General features: G+C 40.6%; 1 protein-coding gene across 1 annotated transcript; it reads right to left on the bottom strand.

The window, feature by feature from the left end:
* Nucleotides 1-4,463: 4,463 nt before the first annotated feature.
* Nucleotides 4,464-6,350, bottom strand: LOC115192227 (forkhead box protein D3-B). Its single transcript, XM_029750491.1, has one exon. The coding sequence runs from the start codon at nt 6,028-6,030 to the stop codon at nt 4,930-4,932; it is 1,101 nt and encodes a 366-aa protein (XP_029606351.1). The 5' UTR covers nt 6,031-6,350; the 3' UTR covers nt 4,464-4,929.
* Nucleotides 6,351-15,597: the final 9,247 nt, after the last annotated feature.

Raw genomic sequence — 15,597 nt, 5'->3', positions numbered from 1 at the left:
ATCATCATCATCATCATCATCATCAGGGTGACCAATGACTGAAGGTGCTGCTGCTGGACTCCAGTGGATGCCTGTCAGTTTTCCCTTAGGGGATGAAGGGATCAATTAAGTAATGAAGTAACTCTATCCAATAGGTGACACTTGTTGTTGCTACAACACAGTATTATGACAATGACAACATTGTAATGGCACAATGGCATTGGTAGCTAAATGCAACAACCAGGTATGCAGCCATATTAATAATAATAATAATGATATAATAATAATAATATGCAACCATTTTGTTTTGTTTGCACAGTTAATATAATTATTGACCATTGGCCATAGATCATAGGTAATTATTGAAATGTATTTGTAGATTTCATTGCACACACACGCGCGCACACACACACACACACACACATACATACACATTCCCAGTAAATTGCACTTTGGATAAACTGATACACCTTGGAAATGGATCAATAAAGTATTCTCATTTTTAAGAAACAGTGGGAAATAGGCCTACAAAACAGAGATATTATTTTGGGAATGTCACCTGGAATATTAGCTATGTGTCATCTGGAAAATGGATCAATAAAGTATTCTTCGTTGTATAAAAATAGGCTACACAAAATGTAGCCTACATTCCCAACTGAAACACCTTTCATAGCTAATAAAGTAGGCAGTATAAAACAGAGTGATCATCATGGGAATGTGTCATTTGCAATATTAGAGGTTCGAGTTCCATATTAGAGAATTTATTTTATTGGGAGAATCAATTTGTGTTAACCAGATGACATAGGCCAGTATAAGGCCCTTATGTGCAACTATATGGGAAATGTGTTCTTTGTTTTCTCTGTTGTAGGCCTAGTACATGTCAAATACAAACATTTAGAACACATTTATACACAGACACAACTGTAAATAAACGTAAATAATAGGTGAGGCTATACTGTAATATTGCTATTAGTATTACTCAATCTTCACTCAAAATACCTTGCTATATACTGTATACTCAGCTAAGCTTTCATTTACAGGCCAAATTTGATTTTGGATAGGCCTACTATATTAATGCAAGACTCTTTTTTTTAATTATGTCAAGTATACGAGAGAAGCTCAGTGGTGTTCCATGCTGACTGTGCTGTCAGTATTGAGAGTGTGTTACGGGGTTGTGGGAACCGCTTGTCCTCGCTATCCATACAACCCACCTGTGCAGGACGCGAGAGCAGGTGCAGCTGCAAAGGTCAACGTCGTGTGTGATTGTGAGCACCGCGCAATCCACTAAGCGCAGCAACTTTCAACAGAGCTCTATAGGATTTTTAGGCCACCCTAAAACGGAAACGCGTCCAAACATTTGTGCGCAGGTGATCATTCTTCCCGTGTTGTAAGCCATTTCGTTGGAAAAGACGTGGCTATGTCAGTATGATTATTAGCCTATTCATCATATTTGACATATAGTAGCTTACTAGCCTATATAGCCTATCTATACGGCAAAATCTTAAAACCTTCAAATGGCTAAACCAGGCTTGTGGGGGATGCGTAATTTCCATCCAAAAAATGTATTTGATCGAGACCTGTAATAAATATGAATGTTTAAATACCAATTTGAAGTTTATTCATATAACTAATAGCTAAAAATATTATCGTTATTGTAGTCCATAAATAGTTTATGCTTGTTTTTTCATCTTATTTCAAGTCAAAATAATTTCATTATAATAGCTTATTTTTCATATGGGCTCCGATTTTTTTGTTGTTGAAGAAAGTATTATGGGAAAGACAATTATTTAATTGTGCACAATATGAAAAGACTTACATATTGTGCACAACAATTCGTCAAAGCAACCTAAGACTGCAACAAGAATAAAAAGTATATTCACTTTGTCCTGATATTTAAGCTTACATTATGCAGAACAATTATTTGGAGGATTGTGATTGTCAAAACGAGTTGGCAGCCCCTGTCAGTCTGCTTAAGGAGCTCTGGTGGTCCACGGCTGCAATACCCATCGAAGGTTACAACTTGACGTCAGGTATATAAAAAGCACGGGCTCTATTATAACCTTGCACTTGTTAAAGAGTCAACTATTTCCCACCAGCTGCCCCTAAAATAGACACACTATCAAATCCCGTTGAATCTAAACAATGTCACAGTGTCTCTATTCCAAGATAAATAAGATCTACCAAACCACTCCAGTATATGAAGCTACTTATTCTAACAGAACAGTAGCCCCTGATGAAAGTCACCCATATAATGCTCCAGGGAAGATATTTAGGACTTGCCTTATGTTTCTCTGTGTTTAAATGGCTTTGCACAAGAATACAGGTGTCAATAAACGCCACCTAGCGATGTTCACAAGTCATTGCTGTTGCACGGTTATGTGTGTGTTATTGTGTGTTACATTCTTTAACAGTGATCACAGACCAGGCAGATCCGAAAAAGACAGGGGCGGGAATTGCTCCATCGAATAAAAGCCATATTATTATCAAACTAATAGCCTTCCGGTATTGCATGACAATATAAACTGTAGACCTATGTAGGCTTAAGTGTTCTCAATTGCTGATGTTTTTGTTTTGCTAGAGATGAATTGTTATACTGCCTGCTTAATTAAAATGTATTACTCTTACTTAAGACATAATAGAGAACATGGTAATAATTATGAGACACATACCCACATTGCGTCAGTCAGGGTTTTTTGGAAAATAACCAGCTTGCCATTTAAAAATAAACATGTTAATGAACAACCGTCGGTTGATAAGAGTTCGTTTATTAATACACAAATTTCAATTAGACATGACATTATAACCTAATATAGGATCAACAATCGCCTATCAAAGCGATTGTAGGCCTTACAAATCTCCCCTCACAACGAAGTCCCAAGGTCTACATTTTACTACATTATTTTTCCTCGAAAGCCTGTAGTCCTGGGCTTATATGGAATCATATTAGATATATGTCTTCTAAGAGAAGCCTCTGCATCGCTACGTCCTGTAAATCATCGGTGGTATGCGATATCAAATCGGAGCAATGCGCATAACAGTGTAGTCTCATCTGAATGAATAAGAAGTCAGTCGTGGAATGGGCGCCCCGTTATCCAGTGTCATTGAGAAGCACTGCCTCAGCAGCTTCTTCAGACTGAAAGTGAATTCAAGAAGATAGCCCTTTCTCTGTTCACATGAGTATCAGTTAAAAATAGCCCCCCCCTAACCCCTGTGCACTGCACCGGCCACACACACACCATCCACCATTTGCTGGTTGTGTAAAACTGATTAGCCAGACACAACTGTGAAACTAAGTGTTACTTTTATAGTAGCAACACGCAAACATGTTTATATCTCCTTAGTTTCTCTTGTAATAGGACACCTTCATGTCTCGGCATCTGGGCTAACAGTTTAGGCTAGAGCATCTGCACTGCATACGCTTTCTCATGATGAAATCCTGTTTCCTTTATCAAGTTAGTAATGTTAGTGAAAACATTAGTGACAACTTATTTGATAATAAAGTATTTTACTATTTTGAGCCAGCAAAATCATTTGCATAAAGGTTCTAATGCTTCTATGTTTGGTTCAAGGTTTACCTTTATTTAACTAGGCAAGTCAGTTAAAAAAAAATCTTACTTACAATGACGGCCTAGTAGCAGTGTTTTTTTTTTTTAGCTTGTCAGCTCGGGGATTCGATCTTGCAACCTTTCCGTTGCTAGTCCAACGGTCTAACCACTAGGCTACCTGCCGCCCCAGGTAGCGATATAACAAGGAGGCAGAATGTTGAATCGAGGGTTCTGTGGCCTTATAATTTCAAGACATCAGAGTAGCCTAATTTCTGATTTGTGTTTAGGCCTATTTTCTATTCCTGTTCAAATATATTTGATTGTTTTCACATCTGTAAATAAGCCATCATGAGGCACGAGCACAAATAGGCTATAATGATAAAGTTATTGTCATGCCAAATTATAACATGATATCATAATAACAAACCACAAACTACTTTTAAAAACAGTTGAATTTAGGCCTAACTGTAAATTGATATTGATAATGAAGGGATATTAAATGAAATTAAAGATTTCCTAATTTGTAATATCAATAGGCATATTTTATATCAATATTACATTTTAACTTTAGGAAATTACCTGTGTTTTAAGTTACAAATGTATTACTTGCGCGAGGTAATAAACACGTCATTACACTCTCACCTAATTATCATAAGCATGGCAATAGACATATTGAAAGGATAGAGGCCTACCTTTATTATTGGCCTTAAATTAAATGCACCGGTTTGCAATCTAGTTTTAATTGTTAAATATGTTTACATTTTGATCTAGGCTATTTGCTTACAAATCCATATTGATAGTTTGTCATATCCAAGTCTACTTTCAGATTATTTCCAACTATTAAAATGGTTTCAATTAGAGACGTTTCAATAGTAATTATCACACAGCAGATCTATATCAGATCATTCAAAAACTACATAAAGAAAATGAATACTGCTATTGCTTATTTTATTTTTTATTTAATAACAAATGAATCCATTTTACAACACAATAGAGCTACATAGAATACATATATTTGGATTTATAAACAGACTATTTGTCCAGACTTAGAATAAGAACATGTCGTAACTTGCTTGTATGAAAAATCAAAGCAAAATAGTTGATTCTTTTGAACTAACAGGGAGCTCCCATACAAAATAAAATAGAAATAATATCGGGAAAACTCGTATAACTACAACTGTTGTACAGTTCAAACACCAAAGATAAAATAGGTAAAGGTCAAACAAGTCAAATTCTTTATTTTTTACAAATATGTACAAATATTACCTGTACAAAAAGCATTCCTTTTTTCTCTCTTTTTTTTGTTTGTTTTTACATGGCTACAGATTGGCGGACGTCAGAGTCCAATGCTGCTTATTTCGTGCTGCATACAGTCCCTCCAAGTCTCTAGAAAAATATAAGTATTTTATTGAGAAGGCCATTTGGACACTGCTGACGTTACGGAGGGTAAAAACTGTCCGGACATGATATTAGATGGCATGCTAAGAATTGGTGCAATAGCTGCTGTTGTCCTGGTTAGGCCATGTGCGCTCAACAACGCCGACTGAACAGTCACCGGAGGCCGCATGAAAGTCTGTGCACTCGAGGAAGTGGATACCCCGATGATGTTTTCTATACTGAAAGACGGTCTACTGGAGGGCTCGGACTTGATCATAGACGCTGTGCTAAGGCTGTTAAGCTGCATCTGAAGGCTGGGGCTGAGCTGGGAGTTGAAGGCTTTTCTGTTCAGCTCAGCGGAGGACAAAAGAGGGACAGTCGGGGGAAGCATGGGACCTACCGGGTGCATGTAAGGGTACATCCCTGCTGGATGGGTGTAGGCTGGGTGAATTCCATAATGACGTCCGTAAGGATTCCCAATACTGTAAGCCCCAAAACTTTGCATCATGAGGGCTGTCTGGTCCCTGAGAATATCTGGCTGGTGCCTCTTGAAACGTTTCCTCCTCCGGAGGAAGCTGCCGTTGTCAAACATATCTTCCGATTGTGGGTCCAGGGTCCAGTAGTTGCCTTTGCCAGGGTTGCCCGGCTCCCGGGGGATTTTCACGAAACAGTCGTTCAGCGACAGGTTGTGGCGGATGGAGTTCTGCCAGGCTGGAAACTTCTCCCGGTAATACGGGAACCGGCTACTGATAAACTCGCAGATCCCGCTGAGTGTGAGTTTCTTCTGCGGGCTCTGGAGTATAGACATGGTGATGAGCGCGATGTAGGAGTAGGGTGGCTTGACCAGGCTGTTTTTTGGCTTGCTGCTTATGGAACCCGACGCGCTTTCCGTGCTGTCTGCTTTGGTCTCTCCCTCCCCGGCGCTCTCGCAGGGACTCCCGGACCTCTCCTTCACTTCTATCTCCTCCACCTCCTCCGAGCGGTCGTGCATGCCCCCCTGGCTGTCGCAGTCGCTGTCCCGCTCCATTCCCTCATCGCATTCGCCGACCACGTCGATATCCACATCCTCGGCAGTGAGCACTGTCTGACCGGACATGTCGTTGGCACTGTTGCCACCAGACAGGGTCATCACAACTTACTTTACCGAGAAACAACCAGGGATCTAGGTGCGTGGGTGCGCACGCGGCACGTAGCGGTTAGATCAGATGTCGCCGGATTCTAAATGCAGGTCAGACCGGCCTGCCAGAGAAACTTAAACTTCTGAAAATATTTATCCAGTCTACTAGGCTACGAAGCGTCTTCTCTTTTAGATTTTTGGTGTGGGTGCGCTTCACACCACGATGTCCTTCAACCGCTATTTCATAGTAAGAGTGATTTTTGAGTGCGAAGTTTAGATGACAAGTGCTTTTAAAGCCTATGTTAAGGACTGTCTGAAAGATTACTTTTTCAGTTTAAGATATACTATCAGTCCTGCCACGTGATTGGGTGACGTCAGACGTCCCCCTGCTAAGCCATGCAAACTGAAGTTGTTTCATGGATTTGTCAACAAAGGGACAACAGTAATGCTGCTTTCCACTTTCTGGCTGTGTTCGTCCGTCATAGACAATTTAACCGTAGCTGGGGGAAGAAAAAAAATAAAATTGGCCTGCATGATTGAAAAATCTGATGCGCATTAACTCGGGCCTGCGTTAAATCCAAATCTTAACTTTGCTTAAAACAAATTGCTTGTGTTGAAAGCTGCTGAATGAAAACGTCGACAGCTAAGTTAATTGAATCTCTTCTAGTTATTGTTGTGTATGCATTGAATATAATAATGTTATTCCATTGGGAAATAGGCTATAGGCTAGTCTATAATGTTTGCTTGCTCAGTACTCACATTACTTTACGCATAATTATTACTTTAGGCATAAGACTTTTTGGCCAAATACATACTTATTTTACTGTCTATAAGAAAAACTATTATAGGCCTACTAAAAATATCAAGTTTCACTTTCACGCTGGATTTTGCAAATTGAACCAGATAATGTATGGCAAATATTCAGTCGATTAATTCAGTGGATTTGTCAAAGGTGAGAAGGGTATTAGGCAACAACAATGGAAAATAATAAATAAAGAATTGTTAGCAGATTTTGCCAGAGGTGTTAACGACCTAATCATCGTAAATGTTAGCATATGAATAAGTAGGAAATACGGGACCGGGTGAATGCAAAAGTTCCATTCACAACCGTGAAGATGCGCCCAAATATGTGGGCTGTTCTCATGAAAGAATGTAGAAACGAATAGAGAAGTTTCCTGGGTCTTATGAGAAAAATGTTGCCCTATGTCATTGTAGCGAGCGGATGGAGAGGATCAGGAGAAGTATCGTTACCATCCATGTTCTGATAATAGCGTGCGAACAGCCTGATGATGGTCGGACAAATAGCACTGTTTATCTACTCAAAAGAGGAAAGGTCCATTGCTCATGTGTTAGGTCTGCCGTTGCATGGTTTGTTTAGAAGAAATTAAAAAGGAGAATCTTCCTATCTTACATGTTCTATGTGCACAAGCAATATAACGTCCTATTGATTCGCTCTGAAACCCACCTCCTGCCTTAATGAAAATATATTTAATTGACAACACAATCAATTATTCTTACCACCCCTCCATTAGAACTAACAAAAATGTGTAAATGACTTTACGATGGGAACGGAGTAGCAGTTAACCATGACCAGGTCTATTTCGCTCAGTTCAAAGCCCCTCGTCTGGCCTCCATTGAAAAGCTAAACAGCAATCTGTGCACATTGGCGTTGCAACTCCCTTAGACAGCACACAGCCCTAATACTTTGATTATTTGCTTATAGAACACTATTATGTGACTACATCATCTTTATTTAGGTCTTAAAATGAAACTATTATTAATACTCAATTAGGCCTATTGTTAATAATAATATACCTAATTATTATTTTAAATGTTATCATTTTGCAATATTATTACAATATTATAACCATTATATTTATAGGCTATATTTTACATTGTAAATTATTTTATTTTATTTATAACAATATGCTATACGTAAATCGAAAATAGACCTTTACCAATGCATAAAGGAAACGTCTTCTACAATTTGAGGATCTAATATTAGGCTACATAATTTCTGGCGTCATTAGATTCCTCATTCCCGAGCCTGTATTTTGTTATCGAGGGTTTGGGTGATATTTAATCTGAAAACAGACGCCTCGCTGCCGCGACCTCGGTCTTCTCTCTATCCTTTAATTCACCCTGTCATTCTCCCTGGCACGTGGGGCTCGTGCCCAGTGGTGCACCTATGACGCGGCTGCTCCTTTTGTTGAATAAAAGTCGGATTAATTCGATCATATCGTTAATAATTGTGTCATAGTGAAAAGGGACAAGGCCCCCCGATTAGACATGCATTCAGCTAATCTCTTGCTCAGGCAAGCATCCGGTGACCTGTGGGATGTGTAGTCTATCAATACTGAGCTACTTAGCAGATGGAATCACAGCACACCGACTCCTTTCTATAGCCTATCTCGCTAACAATGACACTACACAACTATTTGCGTAACATGTTTGTTTCTCTTTTCACAAGGTCGTTTTTATGTTTATATCATATTGTTTGTTTTTTGGGGGGGATGCTTTTCTTTTTGTTTGTGCATTATTGACTAGATTTGGGCATCTCAGAAAAGGCTCCTTTTTTAAATCCGAGGTGCAGCATGTTGTGAGAGACAGGCAGCGTAAATGGGTTATTACGATATTACACCGAAAGGGGTTCAAACCCCTCCTCGCTGTGATCTTTCGAAGCCTCGTAAATCCGCTTTTATACCTTCGCAGTTTAATAATAAAATGTAGCCTACATTTAAGCACATGCACGGCTTATCCCGACAAAACCTTTTAGAATAATAAGCTAACTCTCTCACTATGACCCATTAGAGGACGCAGCAGCGATAGCAGATAGCAGTTGACAGACCGTAGACAGTCGCCGCGTCGTTGCGTTGCAATGTGATTACCAAGCAAGGTCAGAAACAAATACCACCCTATACGGCAAAACCGTATAGAATTTCTGCCTAATTAAATTGCTCAAATAAAAAAAGATAAGGAGGAAATTGAAAGGTGTGGCAGAGAGAGGGAGAGAGCGCGAGAGAATGTGTGCTCTGAAGAAAAATAAATTCCTAGAATGGAAACGGGAAGGGATGTAGAAGGCTGCACTTGAAGCAGGAACGGCGCGTAATAGTTACGCATGGCTACATATTTAATTACGCACAGCCATATATTCCTGCACTGTACTTGTATAAGCCATAATGCTACATTCTTTTCACTATTAATTAATAGCATACACAATTAAAACATCCTAAACATCGACTAATGTGTTATTGTCTGCAGAGGAAAAATAATCAGAAGACTCGGCGCGTTCTTGGTGAGCTGTGCATAATCGCTTTAGGGGTGGCTGCAGAATCAAAGGATGCTCTCTCCTCTGTTTAAACCCTTCCCTTCCAGTAAAATGTGGAGCTGGAGCTGCCGCAGATTAAGGGCTATGGCTCCTGGTATTAGCCTGACGCTTGTGGGTCTGTTTGGCGTTCACCACGTTTCGTTTCAGCGTTTCAGACTGTATTTTGAGATTTAAAAAAAAATCTAAGGTTGAGATGATTGTAACCACTCTAATCAAGATGGTTTTTAATACATCAATCTGACGTGAAAATGTTGGTTTTGGTCCAACGACTCGTTTGAAAATATTTCCAGTTGATGTGCCGGTTGATATAGCAGTGTATTGTCGATAAGGTTCATTTAACGATTTGTGCAACTTGACTAGGCCACTGATCTTATATATATAAAATGGGTCTATTTCGCTAATAACATGAGGGGCCTTTTGTCAGAGTGTGATACCACAAGGATGTAGGTGTTCAATGGGTAAACAAAAGGTGCAGGAAATAAATAAAAAATGTATAATGAGGAAGATGACAGCAAAAAATGCAAAAGTTAGAATTTGTTCAAGTGTGCAAAGAGCTGCTCCTGAAAACAGATTTTTGAAAGGCAACTGATTTAATTAATTATCGGAGAGCAGTTGGGGGCAGCAAGCGAGTAAAACGGTATGATAAATTAATGCCATTGTTAGCGGGCTTTTAATTACGGCTATTATGTTAATTATTTTACATCACTGCCGAATGATCAGCTCGTCACGTGCCATTCTCTGGAAAACTGTTCTTTTCATCTAGGAAAAGGAAAAAGGAAGGTGCCGCGGAAGGTGTCATGTTATAGGCTACTTGAGTGGGGAAAAAAATACTTTTAATTTAAACGCAATCTCAAATTAGATTTTTCACGGTAGACACCGTGATTCCCTCAAGGCTATAGGCTACCCACCAGAAGGCAGGATCTCATCCGTTCCTTTTTTGGCGGGGGAATTCGCCATTTTCACCCCCTTGAAGAATCCACTCTATCAAGCTGCAACTTTCTGTCAAACAATATGATGTTGCCCATTTTTAACCGTCCCTTTTGTAGAATCATCGCAGAGCCTCGCACCGTCATAACAATGCATTAAAGTGACCAAAACAGAGAATGTGTGTCGCGCTCTGCAGATGCGCGACAAAATTGCTTTGGTAGGCCTATACAAAATACAAAATGACAGGATGATACTGTTAAAAGCCAAGAGGAAACAACATGGACAATCTGTAATATCACGCCCTGTAAACTGGTCTATGGCTGATTTATCGAATGGACACCTGAGTTAGAACACCTTAAATGTAGAACTGGCAGCACTGATGATGGATATGAAAGGGATTTACTATGGACACATGATCAATTGATCATGATAATATCACACATAACAATATGGTTCTAGGCCTTCACTTTCGATGCATGAATTTGCTTCATATTGCTCTTCTTCCATACCTTTTGATAGAATAATGTCCTCCCGGTCCCTAAAATAACCATTTTAAGTTGCATCATATTTTCAGTTATGTATTCAATATTGTCTGAAATTTAAGTTAATTTCACTCAATTTGTGTGCATTGAAATAGGAAATTTGAGTGTCGTTTTTCGTTTTATCCTCAACATTGACAAATCCATTGATGGATTTTTGTAACGAAATATACACTGAGCGTACAAAACATTAGGAGCACCTTCCTAATATTGAGTTGCACCCCCTTATGCCCTCAGAACGGCCTCAATTCGTCGGTGCGTGGACTCTACAAGGTATCGAAAGCGTTCCCCAGGGATAATGCCCCGTCTTGACTCCAATCCTTCCCACAGTTGTGTCATGTTGTCTGGATATCCTGTTGGGTGGTTGACCATTCTTGATTCACACGGGAAACTATTGAGCGTGAAAAACCCAGCAGCGTTGAAGTTCTTGACACAAACCATACCACTTTCAAAGGCACTTAAATCTTTTGTCTTGCCCATTCACCCTCTGAATGGCACACACACACACACACACACACACACACACACACGATCCATGTCTCAATTGTCTCAAGGCATAAAATCCCATAGTTTGTCTCCTCCCCTTCATCTACACTGATTGAAGTGGATTTAACAGGTGACATTAATAAGGGATCATAGCTTTCACCTGGATTCACCTGGTCAGCCTGTCATTGAAATCAGGTGTTCCTAATGTTTTGTACACTCAGTGTACTCAGGGTTATTGTTATTCATGTTTGACCCAGCAGTTGGTTATTTTTGACTTCATTGCTGGGTAATCATTATTTTATTTTTATTTACCCAGCAGTGGGTAATTTCTTACTCTCTTGCTGGGTTATATTTTTCTACCTTCTTTCTATTACATAACCTGATAATTTGTAAAAGTACAAATACTTCTAGCAATAACAATGTTGCAACATTACAGTCTATGAATTTCTTAAAATGACACATTTTTACATTTTAGTCATTTAGCAGAAGCTCTTATCCAGAGCGACTTACAGTAGTGAATGCATACATTTCATTTCATGCATTTTTTTTGTACTAGCCCCCCGTGGGAATCGAACCCACAACCCTGGCGTTTCACACACCATGCTGGCGTTGCAAACACCATGCTCTACCAACTGAGCCACAGGGAAGGCCGTATGGCCAATCATGACAAATTGGAGATAAAACAAAAAAATGTACATTTTCAGTTATACATTTCCACAAATAACGAACACATAAATAAACAAAACCTTTAGAAGCATAATTCATAATTTAAAATCACGGTATCCCTGCCAATTAAAGCTGAGGAATGGGGCTGAAGAAAAGTAAACACTTTAATTTATGTAAAACAACAAAGAAACATAATGTCTTCCGCTCCAGAGCCTGCCCATTCATGATCGTGAATGCCAGGGAGTAGTAGCGATTGTTCCCGGGAGTCAGAATGAAGGTCTGGGGTTAGAGGTCTTCATGGGTATACCCAAACCTGAATACCCGAAAACCGATCTGGGACCCGAGCAGGTCTGGGTCCAAAATTAAAACCTGTCCCTCAGGGGTGGGTCGGGTCCTGTTTGATTGTCATGGGGTCATGGGTCTATTTAACTACAGCTGATAAACCAGAGTGGACCCAAAAGGACCCGACCATGGCTCTGCATTGCCTATATCATATTTATTTTACACTAATAAGGTGAATTTATTCACTTATAGAAGGCTTAGCCAACACATAAAGACCTCGTCGTTAACCAGAAGAGCAACTTGGCTCATAAAGATAATTATTTGGTCACTCGGTTCCCATCGGGTCTGGTCTAGACCCGGAACTGTTAGGGTACAGGTCGGGTCTAGGTTGGGTTGTCCTCGGGTCCATTTGGGTTTGGGTCTGATTGTTCTCGGGTCCGTTTGGGTCCAGGTCCCCCTTTAAAAAATATATCAGGTCTGTTCTGGTCCTGATCTGATTGTCCTCGGGTCCGTTCTGGTCCAGGTTCAAATTTCTGGACCTGAGAAAACCTCTAGTTCTGGTCTCTAATTCTTCTGGTCACCTGGTGGAGATATTCAGCCATGTTGGTTTCAAACCAGCGATCAGAGAATATGATTACAACATGTTGAACAATAATCAAGACACTCATAACACTTTCGCGTAAGCCTGCGCGCGCAGGCACACACACACACACACACACACACACACACACACACAAATTGTGGCCTTTCCTATTGCCCAGGGCCTCTTTTCCCAGTTGCATTGTAACTTAAGCATTATGATAATCGTACCAGGTGCATCGTTATTTACAAGCCAACTTTGTTTCCCAAACAAGCAAGTAGAGTGAACATTCGCTAGGTGCGTCGTTATACCATGTGTCGATATTTATAGGATCAAAAGAAAAGCAGCGCTACTCTCAGATCAGCTGTCTCCATTCAAATCTTACCTTAACATTAGAATTATTCCACAATAAGCCTACTGTCGACGGATCAGCTCCTAAAGAGATATTAGGCCTACCACATATGGCTACAAATAGGCTATTGAGGCTGATTATTATGCGTACCCAATAATAACGCACTAAATCACAGATTGGGCACATCATTGCGCACATTTTATCAGACATCATGAAACACATTGAGGCAAAAATGACAGACAGTAGCCTAGTTACACAATGCAACTCAATTGATTGAACATGAAATTGACTTGAATATGATTGAAATAGCCTATACATGCCCATGTAGCCCATTTCGGTTTTCATTTGAAGCATCATTTTACCCTTCACTTGTTTGTAACAGCTGCAAATACTTTGGCAACTTTGTATTTGTAGGCAACTTCGTTCTGAAATGATCGGCAGTCACAATCAGACAGATAGCCTAAACATCTTGATTCTATGTTTAGCTGAGAGATCATCTATGAATGAAGGCAAAAAAAGCATGTACTGAGGTTCTGCACTTTGGCTGCTCTAGGAGTGGTCTGGTTCACTCATAGATGTGCAAAGGTTTTTAAGAGCCATGCACGTTACTAACGAAGACTCTGGGAAACACCTCGGCTACTAAAGATGCATCAAAAGAAGATTCGGTAACACTTTACTTGATATTCAGCGTCTGTTGTGACATATATTGCATTACTTTATGGCTTGTTATGACAGCTACATAAGAGCGTAAAATACCACACAACCTACCAGGTAGTTATTTTATAGCTGGTTATGACACCTACATAAGAGCGCCAAAACCAACAAAACCTACCACACAAGGCAAAACATTCCATTACACCATAGTCTAAAGGTGTCAACAGTATGTTTATGTTATATATACAGTACCCCTATTTGGTAAAAGACCAATGTGTTATTTCATCGTTTTGATGTCTTAACTATTATTCTACAATGTAAAAAATAGTAAAAATAAAGGAAACCCTGGAATGAGTAGGTGTGTCCAAACTTTTGACTGGTACTGTATATATACAGTGCATTTGGAAAGTATTCAGACCCCTTTGACAGAGCAAAAAGTAAAAAAAAAAAATGATGCTGCCACCACCATGCTTCACCGTAGGGGGATGGTGCAAGGTTTCCTCCAGACGTGACGCTTGGCATTCAGGCGAAAGAGTTCAATCTTGGTTACACGGCAAACTCCAAGCGGGCTGTCATGCGCCTTTTACTGAGGAGTGGCTTCTGTCTGGCCACTCTACCATAAAGGCCTAATGGAGTTCTGCAGAGATGCTTGTACTTCTGGAAAGTTCTTGCATCTCCACAGAGGAACTCTGGACCTCTGTCAGAGTGTCACACCCTGACCATAGAGAGCCTTTTATTCTCTATGTTGGTTAGGTCGGGGTGTGACTAGGGTGGGTAATCTAGGTTGTTTTATTTCTATGTTGGCCTGGTATAGTTCCCAATCAGAGGCAGCCGTTTATCGTTATCTCTGATTGGGGATCATATTTAGGCAGCCATTTCCCCACTGTGTTTTGTGGGATCTTGTTTTGTTTATGTGTAGTTGCCTGTGAGCACTCCAGAAAGTCATGTTTCGTTTGTTCTTTATTGTTTGGTTTGTGCTGAAGTTTCACTTTTTAATAAAGATGTGGCACGCTACATACGCTGTGCCTTGGTCCAGTTCTTACGACGATTGTGACAGAAGATCCCACCACAACAGGACCAAGCAGCGTGCCCAGGGGGAGAAGGTATCCTGAGCTTGGGAGGAGATCAAGGAGGAGAAGATATCCTGGACATGGGAGGAAATCATGGAGGGACACGAAAGCCTTCCTTGGAAGCAGACGCAAGGAGATAAGGGGGGACAGCGTCGATGTCAGGATTCGCGGCCACAAGGAAAGCCCAAAGGACAGCCCAATTTCTTTGGGGGGGGGGCACACGGGGTGGTCGGCGGAGCCGAGGAGCGAACCAGAGCCAATCTGGGAGAAGAGGGAGAAATTGGAGGAGAGTGAACGGAGTCAGAGACCATCAGTGAGTTGATGGAGAAATTGGAGGAGAGAGAAATGAGAGAGTTGTTGTGTTGGTGTATGGTGCACGACATTCGCCCTAAGGAGCGTGTTATCTGTTTGATGCTACCTGAGTCAGCTCTCCGTACTCGTCCTGAGGAGTGTGCTAGCAGTCTGGTAAAAACTGTGCCAGCTCCACGCACCAGGTCTCCAGTACGCCTCCACAGCCCTGTACGTCCTGTGCCAGCTCTCCGCACGCGCCTTGAGGAGCGTATCATTTGTCCGGTACAATTTGTGCCGGCTCTACGCACCAGGTCTCCAGTGCGTCTCCACATCCCAGTACGTCCTGTGCCAGCTTCTCGCATTCGCCCTGATGAGCGTGTCACCAGTCCGGTGCAACCTGTGCC

Source organism: Salmo trutta, chromosome 4 (genome assembly GCF_901001165.1).
Source record: "Salmo trutta chromosome 4, fSalTru1.1, whole genome shotgun sequence".
NCBI lineage: Eukaryota > Metazoa > Chordata > Actinopteri > Salmoniformes > Salmonidae > Salmo > Salmo trutta.
Note: the sequence above shows the minus strand (reverse complement) of the source record. Positions and strands in the feature narration are given on the sequence as shown.

Excerpts from the sequence above, each read along its gene's own strand:
- LOC115192227 (XM_029750491.1), bottom strand. The coding sequence starts at position 6,030 with ATGACCCTGTCTGGTGGCAACAGTGCCAACGACATGTCCGGTCAGACA.